This window comes from Apteryx rowi, unplaced genomic scaffold (genome assembly GCF_003343035.1).
Source record: "Apteryx rowi isolate R43461 unplaced genomic scaffold, aptRow1 scaffold_104, whole genome shotgun sequence".
Classification (NCBI taxonomy): Eukaryota; Metazoa; Chordata; class Aves; order Apterygiformes; family Apterygidae; genus Apteryx; species Apteryx rowi.
The window spans coordinates 499,965-518,661 of record NW_020447242.1 but is presented as its reverse complement, the minus strand read 5'-3'; the positions used below and the strand labels follow the sequence as shown (position 1 = coordinate 518,661).

Here is an 18,697-nt window from a genome sequence, read left to right as displayed (position 1 = left end):
CCACCTGAACATAAGAAAATGCCTCTTCACTGTGAGAGTGGCCAAGCACTGGAGCAGGTTGCCCAGACAGGTTGTGGAGTCTCCATTCCTGGGGATATTGAGATGCTGACTGGACACTGCCATGAGCAGCCTGCTCTGGCTGACCCTGCTTGAGTGGGGTTTGAACTAGATGATCCTCCAGAGGTGCCTTCCAACCTCAGCAGTTCTGGGATTCTTGGTTACCTCATGGTTAACAATGTAGATAAATAATTTCAATATAAAAAACTCTCTTATTGTGTTAGCAATACTTTCAGGAAGATTCAATGACAATATGTTCCTTGGAGGCAGCAGTTCAGCAGGCCTGCTGTACCACCCTGTATTTAGTGTTTTTGAAAGGCTGCAGGATACCGGGTCATTTCACTGATGGCTTTTCATGGTGATAGTCTGCACACACTGTGCCGTTTCCAGTAGCTAAAGAGGAGAAGAAAAGGTATTATAGAAGCGTTGTGTGGTTTTTTTTTTGTTTTTTTTTTCTTGATTATCAGTCTCCACCTGCCAAATGTGAATTTTGGCTTTAAAAATGTATTTTGCAATGTTTCTTGCAAAAGTAGCTAATGTTTATGAGAACTTACTATGTTGTAGGTTACCCCTTCTGGTTCTTGCTATACAGTTTGCACGTAGTCACTAGTCAAAGACAGCTGATTTCCGTTATTTTGAAATTTGGATTGGTGGCTTCTTGTCAGAACAAAAATTAAGAATTTATTGACTAAATGGTCGTTCACAATTTTACGTGTAGTAGTTGCAGCCAGGGTACTTGTGAAGGGATGAGTTTGTAACATGATAAAACACTTTTCTGGGGAGGGGGGAAAGGGGAGAAACATGTATGAGGATAGAGTGAAGGTGGACAGTTTTGAGAGATGATCCATCTTAACAATAGTATGTGTTTAATTTAAATTACTCTGCTTATGCAGCTATGTAAGATTCATTATTGAGAACAGTTGAATGACATTCTAAATCAGTTGTCTTTATGCAACACACAAATACATGTCCTTAATTTTTTAAATCTGTTTTAAACCTTTAAACAGTGTTGTATACAATTCTTTCTCTTGCAAAGGCAAGGTATTTAGGAAAATTAATGCAGAGTAGGAAAAGTAATGTATTTCTTAGTTGGGAAGCTGTCAGTCATCTGAAAAGATGATCATTCGAGTTACCTGGTTAGGAAGATTAGTAAACTTTACTGGCTACTTTTGAAATATGTCTTTACATGTAGTTATAGCAATGGGATAGAAAAGGAAAGCAGTAGACTTTCTTCAACTTGATTGAACATTGATCTAGGAAAAGTTATCATCAGACCTTGATATAACCTCTGGAAGCCATAAACTGTTTTTTTTTTTTTCTACATACCTATAGTTAGAAATGATTTAGAGGGCTTTATTTGGTTTTCTATTATGAATCCAAAAGTTCTAGCTATTTTACTAGACATGAAAGTGGATCTTTTTAACCATATGTATAAATACCGATGGACTGTATAGTAAATGATTCAAAAATTCTAAAATTATAGCATCTTAAATAAGAGATAGCATATGTTTACTAGAAATAATTCTATATATTCTGCAAGTTTACCACCTTTTGTGAAATAAATGAAGTAAAAAGGAAAAGAAAAAAAAAACAAACTCTTATCATAGCACTCATGGCTTATTTCTTCAGCAGATCTTGAAACGTAGGTCAAGCGTTGAAAGGAAGTCATGAAAAGAACTCATTTCCTTGACATAATGCTTTGACTTTCTCCACCCCTGAAATGGTAGTGATGGTGATTATTCACATGTGACTGGAACTCTGTTACCTGGTTTGCATAATCCTTAATTTGTCTAGAGGTATCTGAACCTGCACTGTAATTGGAATTATCAATGTGCTTTCTTTTTCCCAGTTACTTGTTTTCGGATGCTTTGGGCACAATCCATAATTGAAAATATAAAGTATCTAGGAGACTTAAAATCTGTTTGGAGGTAGCACTGTTGGTCACAAACTGTTAAGAAATACTTTGTATAACTTCAAGATTTGACTTTAATATATTTTTGATTTGTGCTCAATGTCCCTAACTGTGTAAGGATACTTCGTTTAAGGATGTATTATTTTTGGTGAAATATCTTAAGGTTACGTTTTGAGAAAAATGTTTATAAGGATAGGAATTATCTTGCTCATCCTAACATTCTTTTAATGGTCAATGTAGAGAAACGGACCTTTTCAGAACACAGTCTATATGACCTATTATGTGCCTGTTTTTAGGATGAGGTAAGTATTTCTTTAGATATGCCCGTTCTTTCTATTAACTATAAAGGGAGCTTAACCTGATTACTGTAAACTTAAGAGTCAAGTTAGATGCTGTGGTTAGGCCACTCTAACGTGCATATATGAATACTTTTCTGCATATAGATGAAATACAGCAATGCATATATTAAATGCGTGCTGCTTAATGAAGTGCAGTATTGCATACTCATATGCTTTTGTGAGAGATTAACTGATGACAGTTGAAATGTTTTATTGAATAGATCCCCTAAAATGGATTTTCATGTACTCTACATCCTAAAATACACTTGCAGTATTTAAAAAAGTACAAATATATATGACTATGTTATGATGTAGTGGAAAAATGTGTATAGTTTACACTTATTTTATTTATTTATTTTTCTTCCTCTTCCTTCTTTTTGGTTTTTCAAAGCAAGTAATGTCTGGAGTGATCTCCAAGTATTTTATTTAAATATGAACTTGATATCACTTGCAATTTGAAAAAAAAATCAGTTATAATGGGCTGCAGCTTACATTAATAAGAGTTGACAGTGTATTATGAAAAATTTATGTAAATCTACTGTATAGTTTTGGAGCTAATTATGTTTAGAAATGCATTAAAAATGAGAATATTCAATGAACATTTTTTAAACAGCTTGATAACAGAGCAGGCATCCTCTTAGATGTTCATATTTGTGGCACTGGGGTTACATGAAAGGACTTAAGGTATCATACCAGAGTGTATAGTCTCCTTTTTTCAAAATGGGAAAGGAATAGATTGTATTTACTAGATAACACTAAATATGTGGTTAGGTGGGTGTTTAGTTTTGATAGTTGAAAAATCTTAAACACATGCATGTGAAAGTAGAGAAACACAAGTTTCATCTTTTCATACGTTTTCTGCTTAGGAAGTAGTCACGTAATAATCTAAGCATCAATGCCATGCCACTGGTCACTGTTTCTTACAAGGCAGGTCTGCAGTCCGTGTGAGGAGAAGTTTTCATATTTAAGAAGTTTTATCCCGTTATTGCAGGAAGTGCCTGTTAGGGCAGCCTGTTCCCTCTCCTTTGTACACCTGGTGTCTCCTKCCTGCCTCCCCAAACACAGCACGAAGTTACTCTCTCTGGTGTTAAGAGTATTTGCAAGCGTCTTGTTTCTAAAACAAAAAATCTATTCTGTCTTTCTTGACATTTATTTTAAAGTACAACTTTTCTGCTCTTACACAAAGAGTTAAGTTTTTGCTGCTTCCAGTAATCATCGTGTTCTGAAGATTCAGAAAAGGAAATCTAACTGAAAGGATACAGATTTTGTAAGATGACTGGGAAGCTTTAATCATTTGAGAAAGTTCAGCAGACATTTGAGAGAAAAGCTTTTGTGTTAAATACTTATTGTGCGTTTTTGCTTTTTGTTGCCCTTAATTTACAAACAAACAAGCTCTCTGTCCTCACCTTAAGTCTCTCAAAATGTCTAGCCTTTAAACCAGGAGGGAGGACAGAATTCGCTGCCTGAATTTTTCAAGAAAAAAGTATCGGGATGTGTGTGAGGAGGAACACCTTTCTACCTTTTTCTCCCCAAAGAAATAAAAAACTAGTTTTGTTATATACATGTATTTTTGTGTGTGGTTGGATATGCATGTCCAAACAGACATTCACATACAGTTAATTCAAGATTGAAGCAGTGTTTTGACCCAGATGATTTCAGCAACAAACACACAGCGACTTGAACGATGCTATATTTTTGTGTTTGAACTCTGGATTTCTGTAGTGCAGAATCTTGAATGTACCCATTTGGGGTTGTGCATTCTGGCAGAACATGTATAGCTCCATTGTGGTTAAAAAAATATGTATTCACTTCCCTGTGTTCACTATTGTTATAGTCAAAAGTAATGTTTTGAATTTTGAAATTAAAATACATGAAATCTTGAGTTGTGTAGTTTCAATGGAATATTTTTCATTTAGCTTGATGTTTTATGTTGAAGATATACTTGTCTCCTTTTGGTATAACTTCTGTAAATTATTTTAATTATGACATAACTGGTTTAATTTTCCCTGGTTGATAGTGAATGTCATCGTATTTTGCTATCAGTCAGCCTAAATCAAAACAAAACTATATTCCAGAATAGTGTATTCCTAGTTACCCACTATGTGATTGTGTGTCTGTGCTTATCAAACTTTCCCAATACTGTAAAGCATAATTAACCTCAGATTGGCCTAATACATGTTATTTTTTTAACATTTTGCATCTTAGAACAATCTTAGTATAGATGACCAAAATACAGTTTTATAATTCTTAAATATAGTTATTTTACAAACTCTATTTTCCTTGACCTTTTTCTTGTATAGTAAGATACTGTTTTCATTGACCACGCATTATTTCAAAGTAGAGGATGGAGGTGAAAGATCAGTGTGTGTCACCTTTGGCTTCTTCTTCTTTGTGAAAGCAATGGCAATCCTGATTGTGACAGAAAATTATCTAGAATTTGGACTAGAATCAGGTAACTACTTTCTTCAGTGTTTGCAATAGCCCTATTGATTACCTGACCTGAAAATTTGATTTTTAAACTGTTAGATGTTTTTGAGAATATCTGTATTAAAGTGAACTTTGTGATACATTTTTAGGAAATCTTGCTTTGGAATATGGATTCTGAAGGATATCTATATATTTTCCCTGCTTTGTTTTAAATAGTGTAGTCTTTGCCTAGATTGCTTGTTTTGTTAATTATATTTGTATTCCAGTTTTATTTTTAACCCATTTTGCTTTGCATAGTAAAATGAAGCTCCTCTACAGAAAAAAAATTACTTATGTTCTTAAAAAATTAATGTAGATTTTATTCATGTTCATGAAATGTACAAATATCAAAGAGATGTTTCAAAGACTGCTCATGTTAATAACCAAGTTTTATTGCATTGTGGCATGCTAATTAGCACATATAAGAGCTATGTTGGACATACGAAAATTTGTTTTAAAGATGTTCTGTTACCTAGCATTTCATTTAAAAAAAGACATTCTGTGTTTGTACTGTGATAAAATACATATATTATATGTCTCTCTGCAGGATTCTCAAATTTCTCGGAAAGTGCTATGCAGTTTCTTGAAAAGCAGGGTTTGGAATCCCAGTAAGTTTCTGGAAATACATTGGTCTTCATTATGTTGCATTAATAACTGAACCACTTGGATTTTCTTAGCAAGCATTTGTGTTGCATGCATTGCTTTTGTATATGCTTGTACTCTTGTATTAATGTGAAGGGATGGATTAATGAAAATAATCCATTAGTATTTGCAAATAACTGAAGTTCCGTATGACTTTAATTCTGATACAGTTTCTATCCTAAAAGTTGGTTGCAGACCATGAAGTATAGTTCAAAATTATGAACCTCTTTCTCATTGTAATTCTTAAACAGTTCCTTCTTCTTTGAGAAGAGTGCTTAAATCAGGGGATAATTTTTTTTTGCAGTTTCTGTGGTATGCAAGAGCATGAGAGGGCAAAAGCCTGTGATGGAGCCTGTGATAAAGTTGGAATTAGGAGTAAATTTTGGCTTTCAGTCATGTTTTCAGGTGGTAATAGTATTTTCCTCTTATGCAAATACATCTGCTTGCTATAGTACATCCAAGTTTTGCATAGACTGACAAAGGAATGCTTCATAGCTTGTGATGTTACTTATATGTACAATCACTGTCATAGCCTATGTATGTTGTAAAACTGACTTCTGCCACAGTCTGTCTTACACATATTCCCTAAAATGCTTGTATGGGCTGTGTCATCACTGCTGGCATACAACTTTAAATTTCTTGTTCAGAAGTTCTCAAGTATTGTATAAGAATTATAATTTTTTTTTATTTGTGAGGAACAGAAGTTTCAAATACATATACTTAGAATAGTCTGTCATTTATAGATGTAGATATTTAATCAGAAAGAAGCCCTTCAGCTGATTCCCATGTGTATCTTAACCATTCTTTGCTCTGTTTTTCCTAAACTATTCAGAATTTACTAACTTCTATATTAATTTTCCTTTTAGCATCCGTTTCTTTTTTCTTAAATGTTTGCAGTGCTTTGGCTGTTTATAGCAGTGATTGAGTTGACGATGTTGTCTCTTGTTAGTTTGAATGGCACAGATTAAGAAAGAATCTGAAACTCGTGGGTCACTAGGCTTGGTTTTGTTCCTCTTTGATCTGTTTTTGTTGTTTGCAGCTTTTTTGTCTTTTGTGTAATCAATGGTTATTAATTCAGTAATTCAGTTGATCCTGATTTTTTTTTTTCCAATTCTATTATATACTGAATAGATAGTTCATTGAAACAAATGATATTAGTTGCTTGGAAGAGACATGTTAATTAGCCACATGTATGTTATCAATAAATCTGTGGATAACTGGATTAATAACAGTTTGATAGAGCTATTTAATGGATAAAGGTTGAATGCAAGAAGTAAAAAAAAAAAAAAAAAAAATCTGGTTTTGTCTTTGAGCAATTAAAACTTGCTGTGTATCTGTTCTTCTATTAAAAATTTCATCATTAAATTCATTCTACTAACTAGTTTTATTAAATAACTGATTGTCAATTACAATATAAAATTTTTCATTTTTGCTCTACTAACAAATTTAACATCTTGTAGGAATTAGTTTGAGTTTTTGTCTTCCTACATTGAAGAGCTTTCTGTTCTTTTTAATAAATAAATAGGTGACTTGATTGTTTATTTAAATTTCCTGAATTGGTTATAATAATGCTGGTATTCTAGAGTAAAACCATAGAATACTGTTTGCTTTTTTGATTAAATGTTAGATAATGTTAAGTTGAAAGTAGTCTCTGATTTGCCCGCCCCAACCCTCCCCCTCAGAAAATGCTTATTTCCTTTCTTTTCTTTTAGGGGTCCTGTGTCTAAACTAACCTTCAAATTGTTCCTGGCTGTTCTGTGTTCACTTATTGGTGCTTTTTTGACATTCCCTGGCTTGCGACTGGCTCAAATGCATCTGGATGCTCTGAATTTAGCAACAGAAAAAATAACACAGTAAGAGAAAATACACACATAGGTATATGCTGCCTAGTCTTAAATCTCTATTTAATGTCTGAAAATAAGCAAAGCAAACTATTCCAATAAGAAGGTAGTGACTGACTAAGACTTGTGTTGCTGCCTGCTTTTCATATATCCAGCAAACTTGCCACCTGCCTCTTTCTGCTCAACCTGCCCTCTGCCAGTCTGTTACGTTCTTTGCCTCTTAACTAGAGTACCGTTAAAGGAGCATTCCTTTCCTTTCCTCCAACATGAGCGTTTCTGCTCCAACATGAGTGTTCCTACTTCCTGCTTTCTTTTCCCCATCATATCTTTTTGGAAATTCAAATAACTGTGTGGAAGAAGAGGTGCAGCCACAACTTTTTTTAATTCTTCTTCTAAGTGAGCATCATGCCTTTGTTAATGAGTTTAGGGTGAGATCCAGAGGAAAAAATGAAAGGGAAAAAATAGTTTCAGAAAAGCAGTAAAATGGAAACACATTTAAAGGGAATCTAAAACAGTAAAAACTTCTGTTAATAAATGTTGAAATTAGAGTAGCATATGGGAAGCAAGTTCAACTGTTAAAACTTTTGTCTTTAAAATGAAAGGTAAATTTAAGTTGTCCTTTTCAGTATTTCTTTGTGTCTTGCATTATTATGACCCAAAATATATAATAGGGGTCAGAGGTTTATACCAGCTTGAAGGAACGTTTTCATTTTCAACTGTTCTTGAGGCTGGAAATAAAATGTTTTCTTATACTTAACTATTCAGCATTTCCTGGTTGAGGGAGCAACTCCAAATGTCTTTCATAGATCACAACCTCTAAATATTTAGTACATGTTAATGACAGATTCTGCGGTGTAGGCCACTGTGATCATTTAGTGTAGCCACTTCCATAAGAAACCAGTTACTTTCTGATGTGAATTTTGTTTCAGGTCCAATTATTTCTACTCAAACTGAAGTGTGTGTGTACATATATACACACATAGTTCCCCCCCACCCCCAAATGCTCAGTTTAAAAATTAATCTGTGTTCAGAATGGATCCTTCACTCTTGGTAGATTGTTAATTAATTAATTACTCTGTATTAGACTTGCACTCTCACTGTAGTTGAATGCATCTAGTTAGAGCTCCAAGCTGTTGGCTTTTGTTGCATCTGCTCTTAAGTTTCTGTCTATGTGTAGACTGTGATCAAGTCACCTCTTTAGTCTTTTATTCTTTCAGCTAAGTAAATTAAACTCCTGAGCTTTTCATTTTTATGGTTTTCAATATTTTAAAAGTTCTTGTGCCTTTTCTGTAAATATCCTCTGATTTTTCCAGCATCTTTCTTGATCTGTGGATCCTAGATCACAGGATCCTAGATCCTAGCAGAAATATAAACTGTCTGAAACAGGACTTGATTAATCAAGAGCTAAGAGGGCAATTAATAGTCTTGGTTTATGAAAAAAAAAATCTGCCCAACTTAATTTTTAGGGAAAATTGGAACTAGTTGTAAAAGATAACGTGCAGCATCAAGCAAATTTTTTTTTTAAAGTCTACCAATACTTTGCCTATTCAGCTGGAACAATGTAAAAATGACATTAAATGGATTAAAACTTGGTTAGATATCCATGTAATTAGGTAATGCAATTATAAACGAAGAATTGTTTCTGAGTGATTGTTTCTAATGGGCTCTGAAGAGATCAGTATTTGCCCTAAAGTGATGTGTTTTTATCAATGAGTAGATCATTATTGACTGTTTGCAGTAGTTTGACAGTGTCTAAAGGGGAGTAGTAAATGAGGATGACGTGTCATTGATACAAAGCTCTCTAATTTGGGTTCAGGAAAGCAATGCCTTTCCCTGCAGTCAAATATAAGCTCATACATTTGTAAAGCATAAAAGACACAAGCCATAATTACAGAATGGGAGACTTAACTTATAGGGAGCAGTGACTAAAAAAATTGGAGGTTAGGTAAATGATAAAATTTCACTTCAGTAATTTGGCCAGAATAATAACCATGATTCTTACTTATGTAAATATGGAATAAATTTTTGTGCACAATAGAATAAAAATAACCTGATGTCACTTTTAATTCCAGTAGCCTGTTTGATTTTTTCCTTTAGCAGCAACATGCTTCCCTGGATATATTTTGGAGTTCTCTTAATTCATTCGTACCACTTCCCTACACATTCAATCTTTTTTCTGAGCCTGCTTCAAGAGCCCTTCAGCCTTTCTCCCTCTACTGAAATAAACAGAAAGTGATTCTTGCCACCCTTTGGCACATTCCAGTCCATTAACCTGGTAGGAGGTCTTAAGTAGAAGCTCAGGTAAAATCCTTTCGCAAGTTATTGAAATGCTTTGGACTGTTCCTTGGTGCTGCAGTGTTCCCTAGCAACACTGCATAACTAGCAGTGCTTCTTTCTTCATGTGAAACCAATGATTTAAACTGTGTGGTGACATCTTCTGAAACATGCAAAAGTTTTAATGGATTTAGGAAGCTCGATAGTTTGAAATCAGTAAGGTCTTGTGTTTTTAGAATAATTTGATTACTTCATTATTTTCTCTATAGTGTAGAAGCAGTCTGGTTGGAGATGGAAATATAGACAAGCCGAAGCTGTTAGTGAGGAAGTGCTACTAGCACAACATCAGATCTGCGGCACTGAAGTCTTCAACTGTGTTTTCATTTCATTTGAGTAATGCGAAATGACAGGGATATGGGGTTCAAATGAAGAAGGATGTTAATTTCAAGAAAAACTACAGAAATCTATTTCTTCTTTTTAAATGCTGATGTCTGTTTTGTACTTAAAGAGCTTCTTCTGCATTAACTGTGTAGTTTAATATATAGGGAATAGTGTTTTTGAAATGGAATAGGTTTTTTTTCCTTTTTTTTTTGTCAGAGTATCTTTAACTGGATGCAAGTACCAAGTTTCAGTTAGTCAAGGTTCCTACATAAAAATCTGCATTAAACTGGAAAATCTGACCTGTGAGAAGTTTCTCCTGGTCTGTATAGATAATGGAAATTAATCTGAGTATGTTTTTAATTAAGCAAAAAAAAAAATTCACTAATATAGCAGCATATATTCCATAATTATCCATTTGAGATACTGACCCTCTGGATTAAAATTTTAATGGCTACTGCAATTCTGTGTTATGCCATCATATGCAAATTTTCAACAAATGACTCTAGTGTGGTATAATGCATGTAGTTCTATTTGGTTTGTTTGTTGGAATGTCTAAAAACTTGATTTATTCCAAAGAGCGCTTTTTGTTAAACTACAGCCAACGTGACTTCATAGTATGTTATATTCCTGTTTTTTTGAGACTTAAGTCCTACTTATAAAAATAGGAAAGTAATTTTCTTATTTACTTTTCCCCAGTATTTTAAAATTGGACTACTCCTTTTGAATCTGTACCACCGGTTTCAACAGAATGGTAATTTTCTATATTTAATAACACCCTTTTCCCTCCCCTCCGCTTTTTTTTCTTCTTTCAGAACATTGCTACATATAAACTTCTTGGCGCCTTTACTTATGGTTCTACTGTGGGTAAAACCAATCACTAAGGACTACATTATGAACCCACCTTTGGGCAAAGAGAGCGTTCCTTTGTAAGATTCCCTTTAAAAATTCTTTCTGGAGTATTTAGGATAAAACCATGAGTGCAAGTAGTATTCTGTAAAAGTTAAAACAATGCAAAAGACTTAAAATTGTTGGTGTGACTAGTATCCGTCTTGAAAGGTACTGTAGAAGTTCCAGCTGAGCTGTAAAGGGCTTCTGTAATTAAGGAAGAATGAGAATTAGTCACAGAGTCTTAAACCTGATTAAGAAAGGTAAGGCTATGGTTCCCAAAGAGCTGCTATCTTCTGGCATCTCCTTCGTGGAGTTCTGTGCTGTTCTTCCTAGGGGCAGAATACTACTTTATTGCCAGCATCTAATACCTTACATCTTTCTTAGAGGTGTAAGAGAGAAGTCATTTCACTGAAGACAATTGAGATACATTGGTATGAGAACTGACCTACGGCTCTTACTACCGTGAGATTTGTCTTAAGATATATGTGTAGATGAAATGCATACAAAATTTGATAGCTAAAATATTTAAAAGCATAAAAGGGAAAGAATTTTCAGGAAGAATAGTAGCTGAAATTAATATTGTATGAGTAGCATAGGTGATTGTCATTGTCACTTTATTAATCTAGATAATTTAATTCAAAATAGTAAGACTACTGACTTGAAACTAATGTGATTGGTTGTCACTTTTATTGCTTTCTAGGTTTAAAAGATGCTTCCAAGATAACTCTGTGACCACTGAGCTATTATGTAAAATGTTGAAAACATACAATTTTTGTGTTTCCATTTTATTTTTCAGTTTTTCTTAAAATGAGAGTTGTGCTATAGCAATGTATCTAAGGTAGCTGATGTACACATCGGGTATCTACAAGTATATATTTTAAAACTTGAATTATCTGAAAGAGCTTGTTTTTTAGCATCCTGTCTTCATTACTCAGACTTCAAGCATTTAAGAGTGTTCTTGTTTGCATACAAATAGGTACTAATTTGGATCTAATGCTAAAACAGGGCTGCCAAGAAGTACCAGTAAGGGGGTGGGGAGGGTGAGTATTACTTGCACATGAACTCCATAACTGTGAATTGTGTTAAGTATTTTTGACATTATGCTTTAAGATTTCTTTACAGATAATACAAACAAATAACCCTCTAGTGGTAGGTGACCTTTGGAAAACAACATTACCTTTCTTTTATTCACAGAATGTCAGAAGATACATTTGACACCATGCGGCTGTGGATTATAATCCTGTTGTGTGCTTTACGGTTGGCTATGATGCGCAGTCATTTACAGGCCTACCTGAATTTAGCACAGAAATGTGTGGATCAGATGAAAAAGGAAGCTGGCAGAATAAGTACAGTTGATTTACAGAAAATGGTAAGTATAATGGCATTAAGCTTGTATGTATTTGGAGTGCTCTGTCTGTGCAAATTTTTTTAGTAGGAAAACAAACAGCTGGTTTGTTGTGCCTTTGTGGCACTGGAACTGAAATCTGAATGAAACTTCCTAAACTATATCACCTATAAAAATGGCACCATTACAGAGAAATTCTGGAAACCAAAATATGCAGAGCTGTGTCATCCATATTATACAGATGCTTTGTCTTAAGTTGTTCATCCACTGTTCTTCTAAGAGATCCCTTCATGAAATATTCTTTACAAATATTTTGGCAGGCCTTGTGCTTATCTTGATGATTGCTTCTGTTAAGCATGAATAGAACCTGGCGAGTGTGTAGGGTGAGTGGTGATTTATAGTTATAGCATGGCAAAAATTCAGGTTTTGACAGAATGGCAAAATATTGGTTACCTAATCTCAACTGTGATTTTTAAATTGGGGCAAAGTTTAAGATAGGATGGTTGTATTTTGGGATAAAACGAGGCGTGCTTAGTTCTGTAAGACTGCTCTCAAATGCACTAGCCTAGATACAAAACTGCCCATCCTGTTAACTGTGGCAAGTAGTAAAAAGGAAAGATTTGAGTTGTGTTGTTTTTGTTGTTTTTTCTTTTTTATCAACAAACTGAATAGGCAAAATTTTTTAAAGCTTGCTATAAAATAATAATGCTGTTGCATGTTGCCTGCAAAATAAACTTACATTTCTAGTCTTTCATGATAGTGGTACCCGATAATCTTGAATCATGCTGAGTCAGAGTATATTCCTGAAGGAATATAGAAGTATGTTGTAGAATGGAGCAGCTTCTCTGTTTTTAGATTGTCCCTACTCCTTATGATCTTGTATTTGTCTCCACAAATACCTTAAGGTTGTAAATGGACTATGCAGTAGTCGTTATTTCAAATATTTAGTCACAAACTAAGTGACTAGTACTGGGCTTCAGAAAAACAGGAAGTACAGCTAGCAACAACTGGCTTTGACAGAACTGTTGTAGTTGTTGTGAATGCATAATTTAGTTTGGGGAGATTTCATGTTATCTATAAAACAGGAATGTCTTCTCTATGTGGAGCTTCCTAAATCTGTTTATCCAGTAAGAAGCCCAAGGCCACAAAACAAAACCCTGTCTTGTTTTACTAGCTATGCCCCCTTTCTTTTCTTCTGGTGCTTTTGCCAGTAAAGTCTTTCCTATCTGTCTGTCTATGCTGGTCGTTACTTTCCTATTTGCTCTTGTAAAATAATTGRTGGCATATGATAAAAATATTTTTGTCTCATGCTTTTTCTTCTGTCAGTGTTTTACTACTTTTTTTTCTCATGTTAGTTTTTGATGCTTGCTCATCTCAAATCCCTTTGAGGTTTTAAAGCTATTTCCAAAAATGTCATGTCTGCCTTCATCTTTTTTGCCACCCTGTATTCTGTTTTTTTCTAAAATCCAGTTAACTTTATTTCATTGCTTGCTTGCTATTGATTTTATGACTTTTTTTCCTTCTTTATTTGATCTAGTCTTTTAGGTCAACAGCTTATACAAAATATGTAATGTAACAATCTTGAGAACGATGGAACAGGTTGGGAGCAGGAGGAGGGATAAATCTGAGTGTGTTTCAATGAACCATAATGTATATCTGAAATAAAGACCATTTAAATGCTTTGTTATTGATCAACTACTAATGAAAAATTCTCTTGTCTTTGTTTTTAAAGTATTAGTATTTCACATTTGGAAATCTTACAAATACCTCGCTTTGAAAAGGGATTGGAATATTAACCAAAATTTGATTTACTTTTGATGAGGCTTTGGACTGTGACTACTACCCCATTTTTGAAATGGGATTTAGTTTGGGACTCACTTGGACTCTAAAAATTAACCATATATTTAGCTTTGAGATGCCTTAGCAAAATTCTAAGTGTATTGAAATATGAAGCTTTGAATGATAATTTTTGGTTAGCATAGGCAAAATTAGTGTTGTTTATCAGAACTGATATTTGTAATTATTTTCTTTCAGTATTTCCTCTTAGGATCTTTTGTCATGCAACTAGAATTCATTTTAGGGATAATTTCTTTATTAGGCCTTTTAACATACCAAAGCATGCTAGAAAACTTTTTAAATAGTTTTGTTTTGTTTTTGCATAGGAATATTTTTTAAATAATTGCTTGTTTTTTCCTAAACATGTACATAAAGGTTTGCTTTGGTAGCCCAGAATTCATGAGTTACTCTTTTCTGTTTTCCCAGGTGGCTCGGGTTTTCTATTATCTTTGTGTTATTGCACTGCAGTATGTTGCACCATTGGTAATGCTCCTTCACACAACTCTGCTATTGAAAACACTAGGTAGGCAAAATTTGATGAACAAAAATGTATTTTGTTCTATATAGGGCTTTTATATTTTCAGTCTGCTAAAGCGAATTGGAAAGTATGGGTATTCGTAACAGAGAAATACTTTGTTTCCTGCCATTTAAAACTAACTGATAAAAAGCTTTTAAGCTGTGCTTATCTGTTGCTGTTTTTGACATCTTTCAACAATATGCTAATTTGACTTATTTCTGATAAGTTGTTTAATATAAATTAAGCTGTTTACCTTCATAGAAATATTCATCTGCTTAAAAGTACTTTAAAAATGAGCTGTGTAAAGCATTATTGATTTAACCTTATGAATATCTGTTAATTCTTTTTTCAATTTTTCAATCTTCAGTGAACTTTTTGAACACAAGCTATAGGATACTTTTTTTTTTTCATTATTAGGAGACCTGCTGTCACTCTGTTTTTTTTCTCCTTTTTTTTGTGAGGGATGTCTTTCATAGCCTACCACGCCGTGGTGGCATTCATTTTGCCAAATGTCAACAGAAAGAAATGGGCATTATTAGGCTTTGATTCATTCCACCCTAAAGTAGACATCTACATCTGGTGAGATGAATCACACCAGCACTGACAGGGGTCCCAAGGCAACTGGTTCACATGTAAATGTCAGGATGTCAAAAGGTAAGATGAATCCTACTCTAATGGCTTGCTAGTATTAGCAGGAAGCCATGTGGATGGATACAGTTAGTATTTACTAAGTTGTAAGTAAAATTTTCCAATTTTTATATGTGGAAAAAGAAATATAAGATCTATGGAGTTGATAGAAATGGCAGAACTTAAAAGTCTAATTCTACAAATATCTTATCTGTTACTCTGTTTTTTAACAGGTAATTATTCTTGGGTCATCTATCCAGAATCTGACACTCCAGTAGAAAACAGTCCACTTCCCAGTTCAGTTTATTCTGAGTCTCCATCTGCTGATGGAAAGATGAAAGTAACTGTAGTACAAATAACAATGGCTTTGGGAAGCCTAAAGAATATTTTCACTCCTCTCCTGTTCCGGGGACTCCTGTCTTTCCTCACCTGGTGGATTGCTGCTTGCCTCTTCTCCACGAGCCTTTTCGGGCTTTTCTATCACCAGTACCTGACCGTGGCATGAACTGAGCAGCTGGCAAAGCAAGTATGAGGTCAAATTCTAGATACAAGCCCAGGTACCCAAGAGGAGATGAAGAAAAAAAAAACTATGTGTGAAGAGAAAACATATCAGAATTTATTCTTAAACACTTCCTTTGCATTCTCAGGGTGAATATTCTTATAATGTTTAAAATCAGAACTGGGTTTGTTACTGTTGTTACCCAAATGGTAGGTAACTAGTTGAATTATGGTTTTGGGACTGACTAACCTTATTGTGTGGCTGGTATTGGTGGGCATCTTGGAAAGATAACGCCTTCGAGTATCTTGGTTTCCATAAACAGCGAGCCACCCTCCAAACTTTGTATTTCAAGAATCGGAGCCAGTGACTGAGCTATGTTACTAGGGTGCTGGTTATGCTTATGGTGACTGCCTACTAAGCAAAGTCTTGAAACTGAGCCATACGGTGAAGGGGAGGGGGGAGGGGGGGAAGAGGAGATAAAAAAAGAAAAACTTCTGTTGGATAGCTATTGATCACTTTTTGCCATGGAAGATGAAATAATCCAACAGGACAGGAGAGATGCTGTATATTACAGTAAAGAAAGTTATATAACATTTAAATTTAGCATAGGAATAGATGTGTAGACCAGGCAGGTATTGCTGCCTAAATACATGCAGGAATACTTGTGCAGTGGGAGAGGTGTTATAAAAACATATATTATTGCAGTCCCTGCAGTCATTTTGAAGTACTGGCCATGTGTATTGGTGCTGATATTGATCCACGGATTCCATTTGGGTCTTTTAAATTTCTTCTTTTCAGGTAATAGATAAATTCCATTAAATTCACAAAATAATTGAAGTAGATTAGTGATACCAATCAAACATTTCGAAACAAAACAGTTTAATCCTGCTGACTGAGAGTGTATGTATCTATGTAATGTACATATAAAATATATATTATATATTATATATTAAATATATAATATATATGTGAAACCTATAAAATATTGAATCTTTATTTTAAATTACTGAATGTGTGTTACAAGGCAGTGGGACAGGGATATATGTGTATGTAGTAATCTCAAGATCCCTTTTGAAATGAAAATTAAAATTTTTTTGAAAGCTCAGATTGAAAGGGCTATTTGTTTTTTGGTGCCTCTACAAAGGTCCTTAACTATACTAACTAACCTTTGCTATTTTGGAAGAAAAAATCCACTTAAACTGTTTGATCTTGAAATTTTTGCTCTGTCAGATCATCATCTTTTGTCAGTTTAATCTTTGTTAACTTGGCCATATAGTAAAAACTAATGTCTTTTGGCTTCAGAAATAGATTTGCTGTATAATAAAGCAGATATAGCAAGGAGGAGCAAAGCATTGACATTACAAGTTTTGTTTAATTGGTAGGATAGATACTAAGTATGGAAACATTGGGAAGCAACTAGAATGACAACATTTTTCAGATGTTTTGTGTAATCAGAAAACAGGAATGGAAACTTAAATGGAGTAGCTTTTTTTTTTTTAATAAGCTGATGGGAGTTCTCAGTGTTTTTAATATTAGCTATTTTTTATGTTACTGTTCTTTTTCTCTTGAAATTGTGTAAAGGTTTGGCATATAATAAGCATTTATAAATGGAAAAGCTTAACAAATATTTAATTTGTTGCAAACCTACGATATGGGAAAACAGAGTGTCAATGGATGCAGAAAATTAAGGATTTAAGCTGGTGATAACTGTCCTGCTACTTTGAAAGCCTTTTAAGTTATTTATTAGTTTATTAAATTGCATTTACTTGTACTGGGACAAGGTTTATATACACCGGCTAGTACCTACTGCATGCTTTTGGGGTATCTGAGAACACCTTGCATGATCCTACTGGTTTCATTGCAATATAGTATTTCGGTGCTACTGGTGCTGCAAGCTTCACTTTTTACACCAACTTTTCATAATGGTGACAAAGGCTCAGTTGTATAAATTGGCTAAATAATATTTGACTTCATAGATTCAAATCTTGAAACATTCCTAGGAAATGTCAATTCAGATTAATAACATGTTAAAATATGACAGGTCCAGCAATACTGGACCTGCTTTCTGTTAGTTTGAGATATATGATTAGTAATGGAATTAATAAGGCCAGGTTTTTAAGTGGTTATAGTTAGGCATCCAAGTTTCATTCAGGGAAAATACCCACAATATAGTGCAGTTTCATTCTGATTGTGAACTTGGCCCAAGAAGCTCGTTAGATTAGATGTAACCTACCATTGCAATCTGAAGGATAGAAATGAACTATAGATACTGGAGAAAACTTCAAAATAATGTTAGGAAAGCTACTTTTCTGTTAAGAGATAGTTTCTGTTGCCATAGACTTTTTTATTTTGAAAGCTCATAACTGAAAACAAGCTGTAGTTATAGAAAATCAGCAAGTTTTCAGCAATTCAGCAAAGGTAGTTGATTGTGTTGTAGTTGAACCTCACTAAACTTTTGATAAGTGTATATGCTGTCTTATTCTTCAGAGGTCACACTGGTCAAACTGAAAATATGCACCTGGATGTTGCTGACATTAAGATCATCACTTCTGGCCATTGCTGCTCCGCAGTATTGAATCGTTGACCTTCTGGTCAGCAGTTGGATCTGAGTGGGAGATGGTCGGTCTTTGGATTCATTTAATCCTTGCATGAGTCCAGGAGGCTTATTAAAAACTACAATGTAGCAATAAACGTGTTTGAAATGTGAGGTGACACGGGAATTGGAGGGAGAATACTGGGTGAGCAGTACTTGGTACAACTACCTGATATGCTCAGAAGTGACTTGCAAAGAAAAATAGCAGGCTTGATAGTCCTGACTTCCACATATATTATGTAAGCTTCAAAGAAGTATCTGCTCACTTCTTTAGTAAGTTGCTTTAAAACAGCAGCCAGCAAATGCGTCTTTTTTGCAGGACTTTATCAGCACGAGGCAGGAGAGGGGAAGTAGCTTACAGAAATGAAAAAGCAGGTAAAACCTGATTCAGAAGGTAGTAGTTTTTATTTGGGATCTTAAGCAGTTTGTTTTGCCTTTCCCCCACTACTTACTTAATTTCTAAGAATTTTTAAAAGAAAAG

The 18,697-nt window shown here is 34.3% G+C and overlaps 1 protein-coding gene across 5 annotated transcripts in view; it reads left to right on the top strand.

Annotated features, from left to right (window-relative positions):
* The window catches only part of TMEM161B (transmembrane protein 161B), a 37,513-nt gene extending 20,785 nt beyond the window's left edge, over nucleotides 1-16,728 (top strand). For 2 of the 5 annotated variants that reach the window (XM_026067237.1, XM_026067227.1), the window contains exons 6-12: nucleotides 4,608-4,759; nucleotides 5,321-5,381; nucleotides 7,128-7,268; nucleotides 10,724-10,837; nucleotides 11,994-12,168; nucleotides 14,407-14,503; nucleotides 15,358-16,728. In XM_026067237.1, coding sequence (XP_025923022.1) covers nucleotides 4,608-4,759; nucleotides 5,321-5,381; nucleotides 7,128-7,268; nucleotides 10,724-10,837; nucleotides 11,994-12,168; nucleotides 14,407-14,503; nucleotides 15,358-15,629 — 1,012 coding nt within the window. In that variant the 3' untranslated portion in view covers nucleotides 15,630-16,728. The remainder of the gene's footprint in view (nucleotides 1-4,607; nucleotides 4,760-5,320; nucleotides 5,382-7,127; nucleotides 7,269-10,723; nucleotides 10,838-11,993; nucleotides 12,169-14,406; nucleotides 14,504-15,357) is intronic. The other 3 variants (XM_026067253.1, XM_026067245.1, XM_026067262.1) reach the window with 3 other exon arrangements.
* The last annotated feature ends 1,969 nt before the right edge of the window (nucleotides 16,729-18,697 follow it).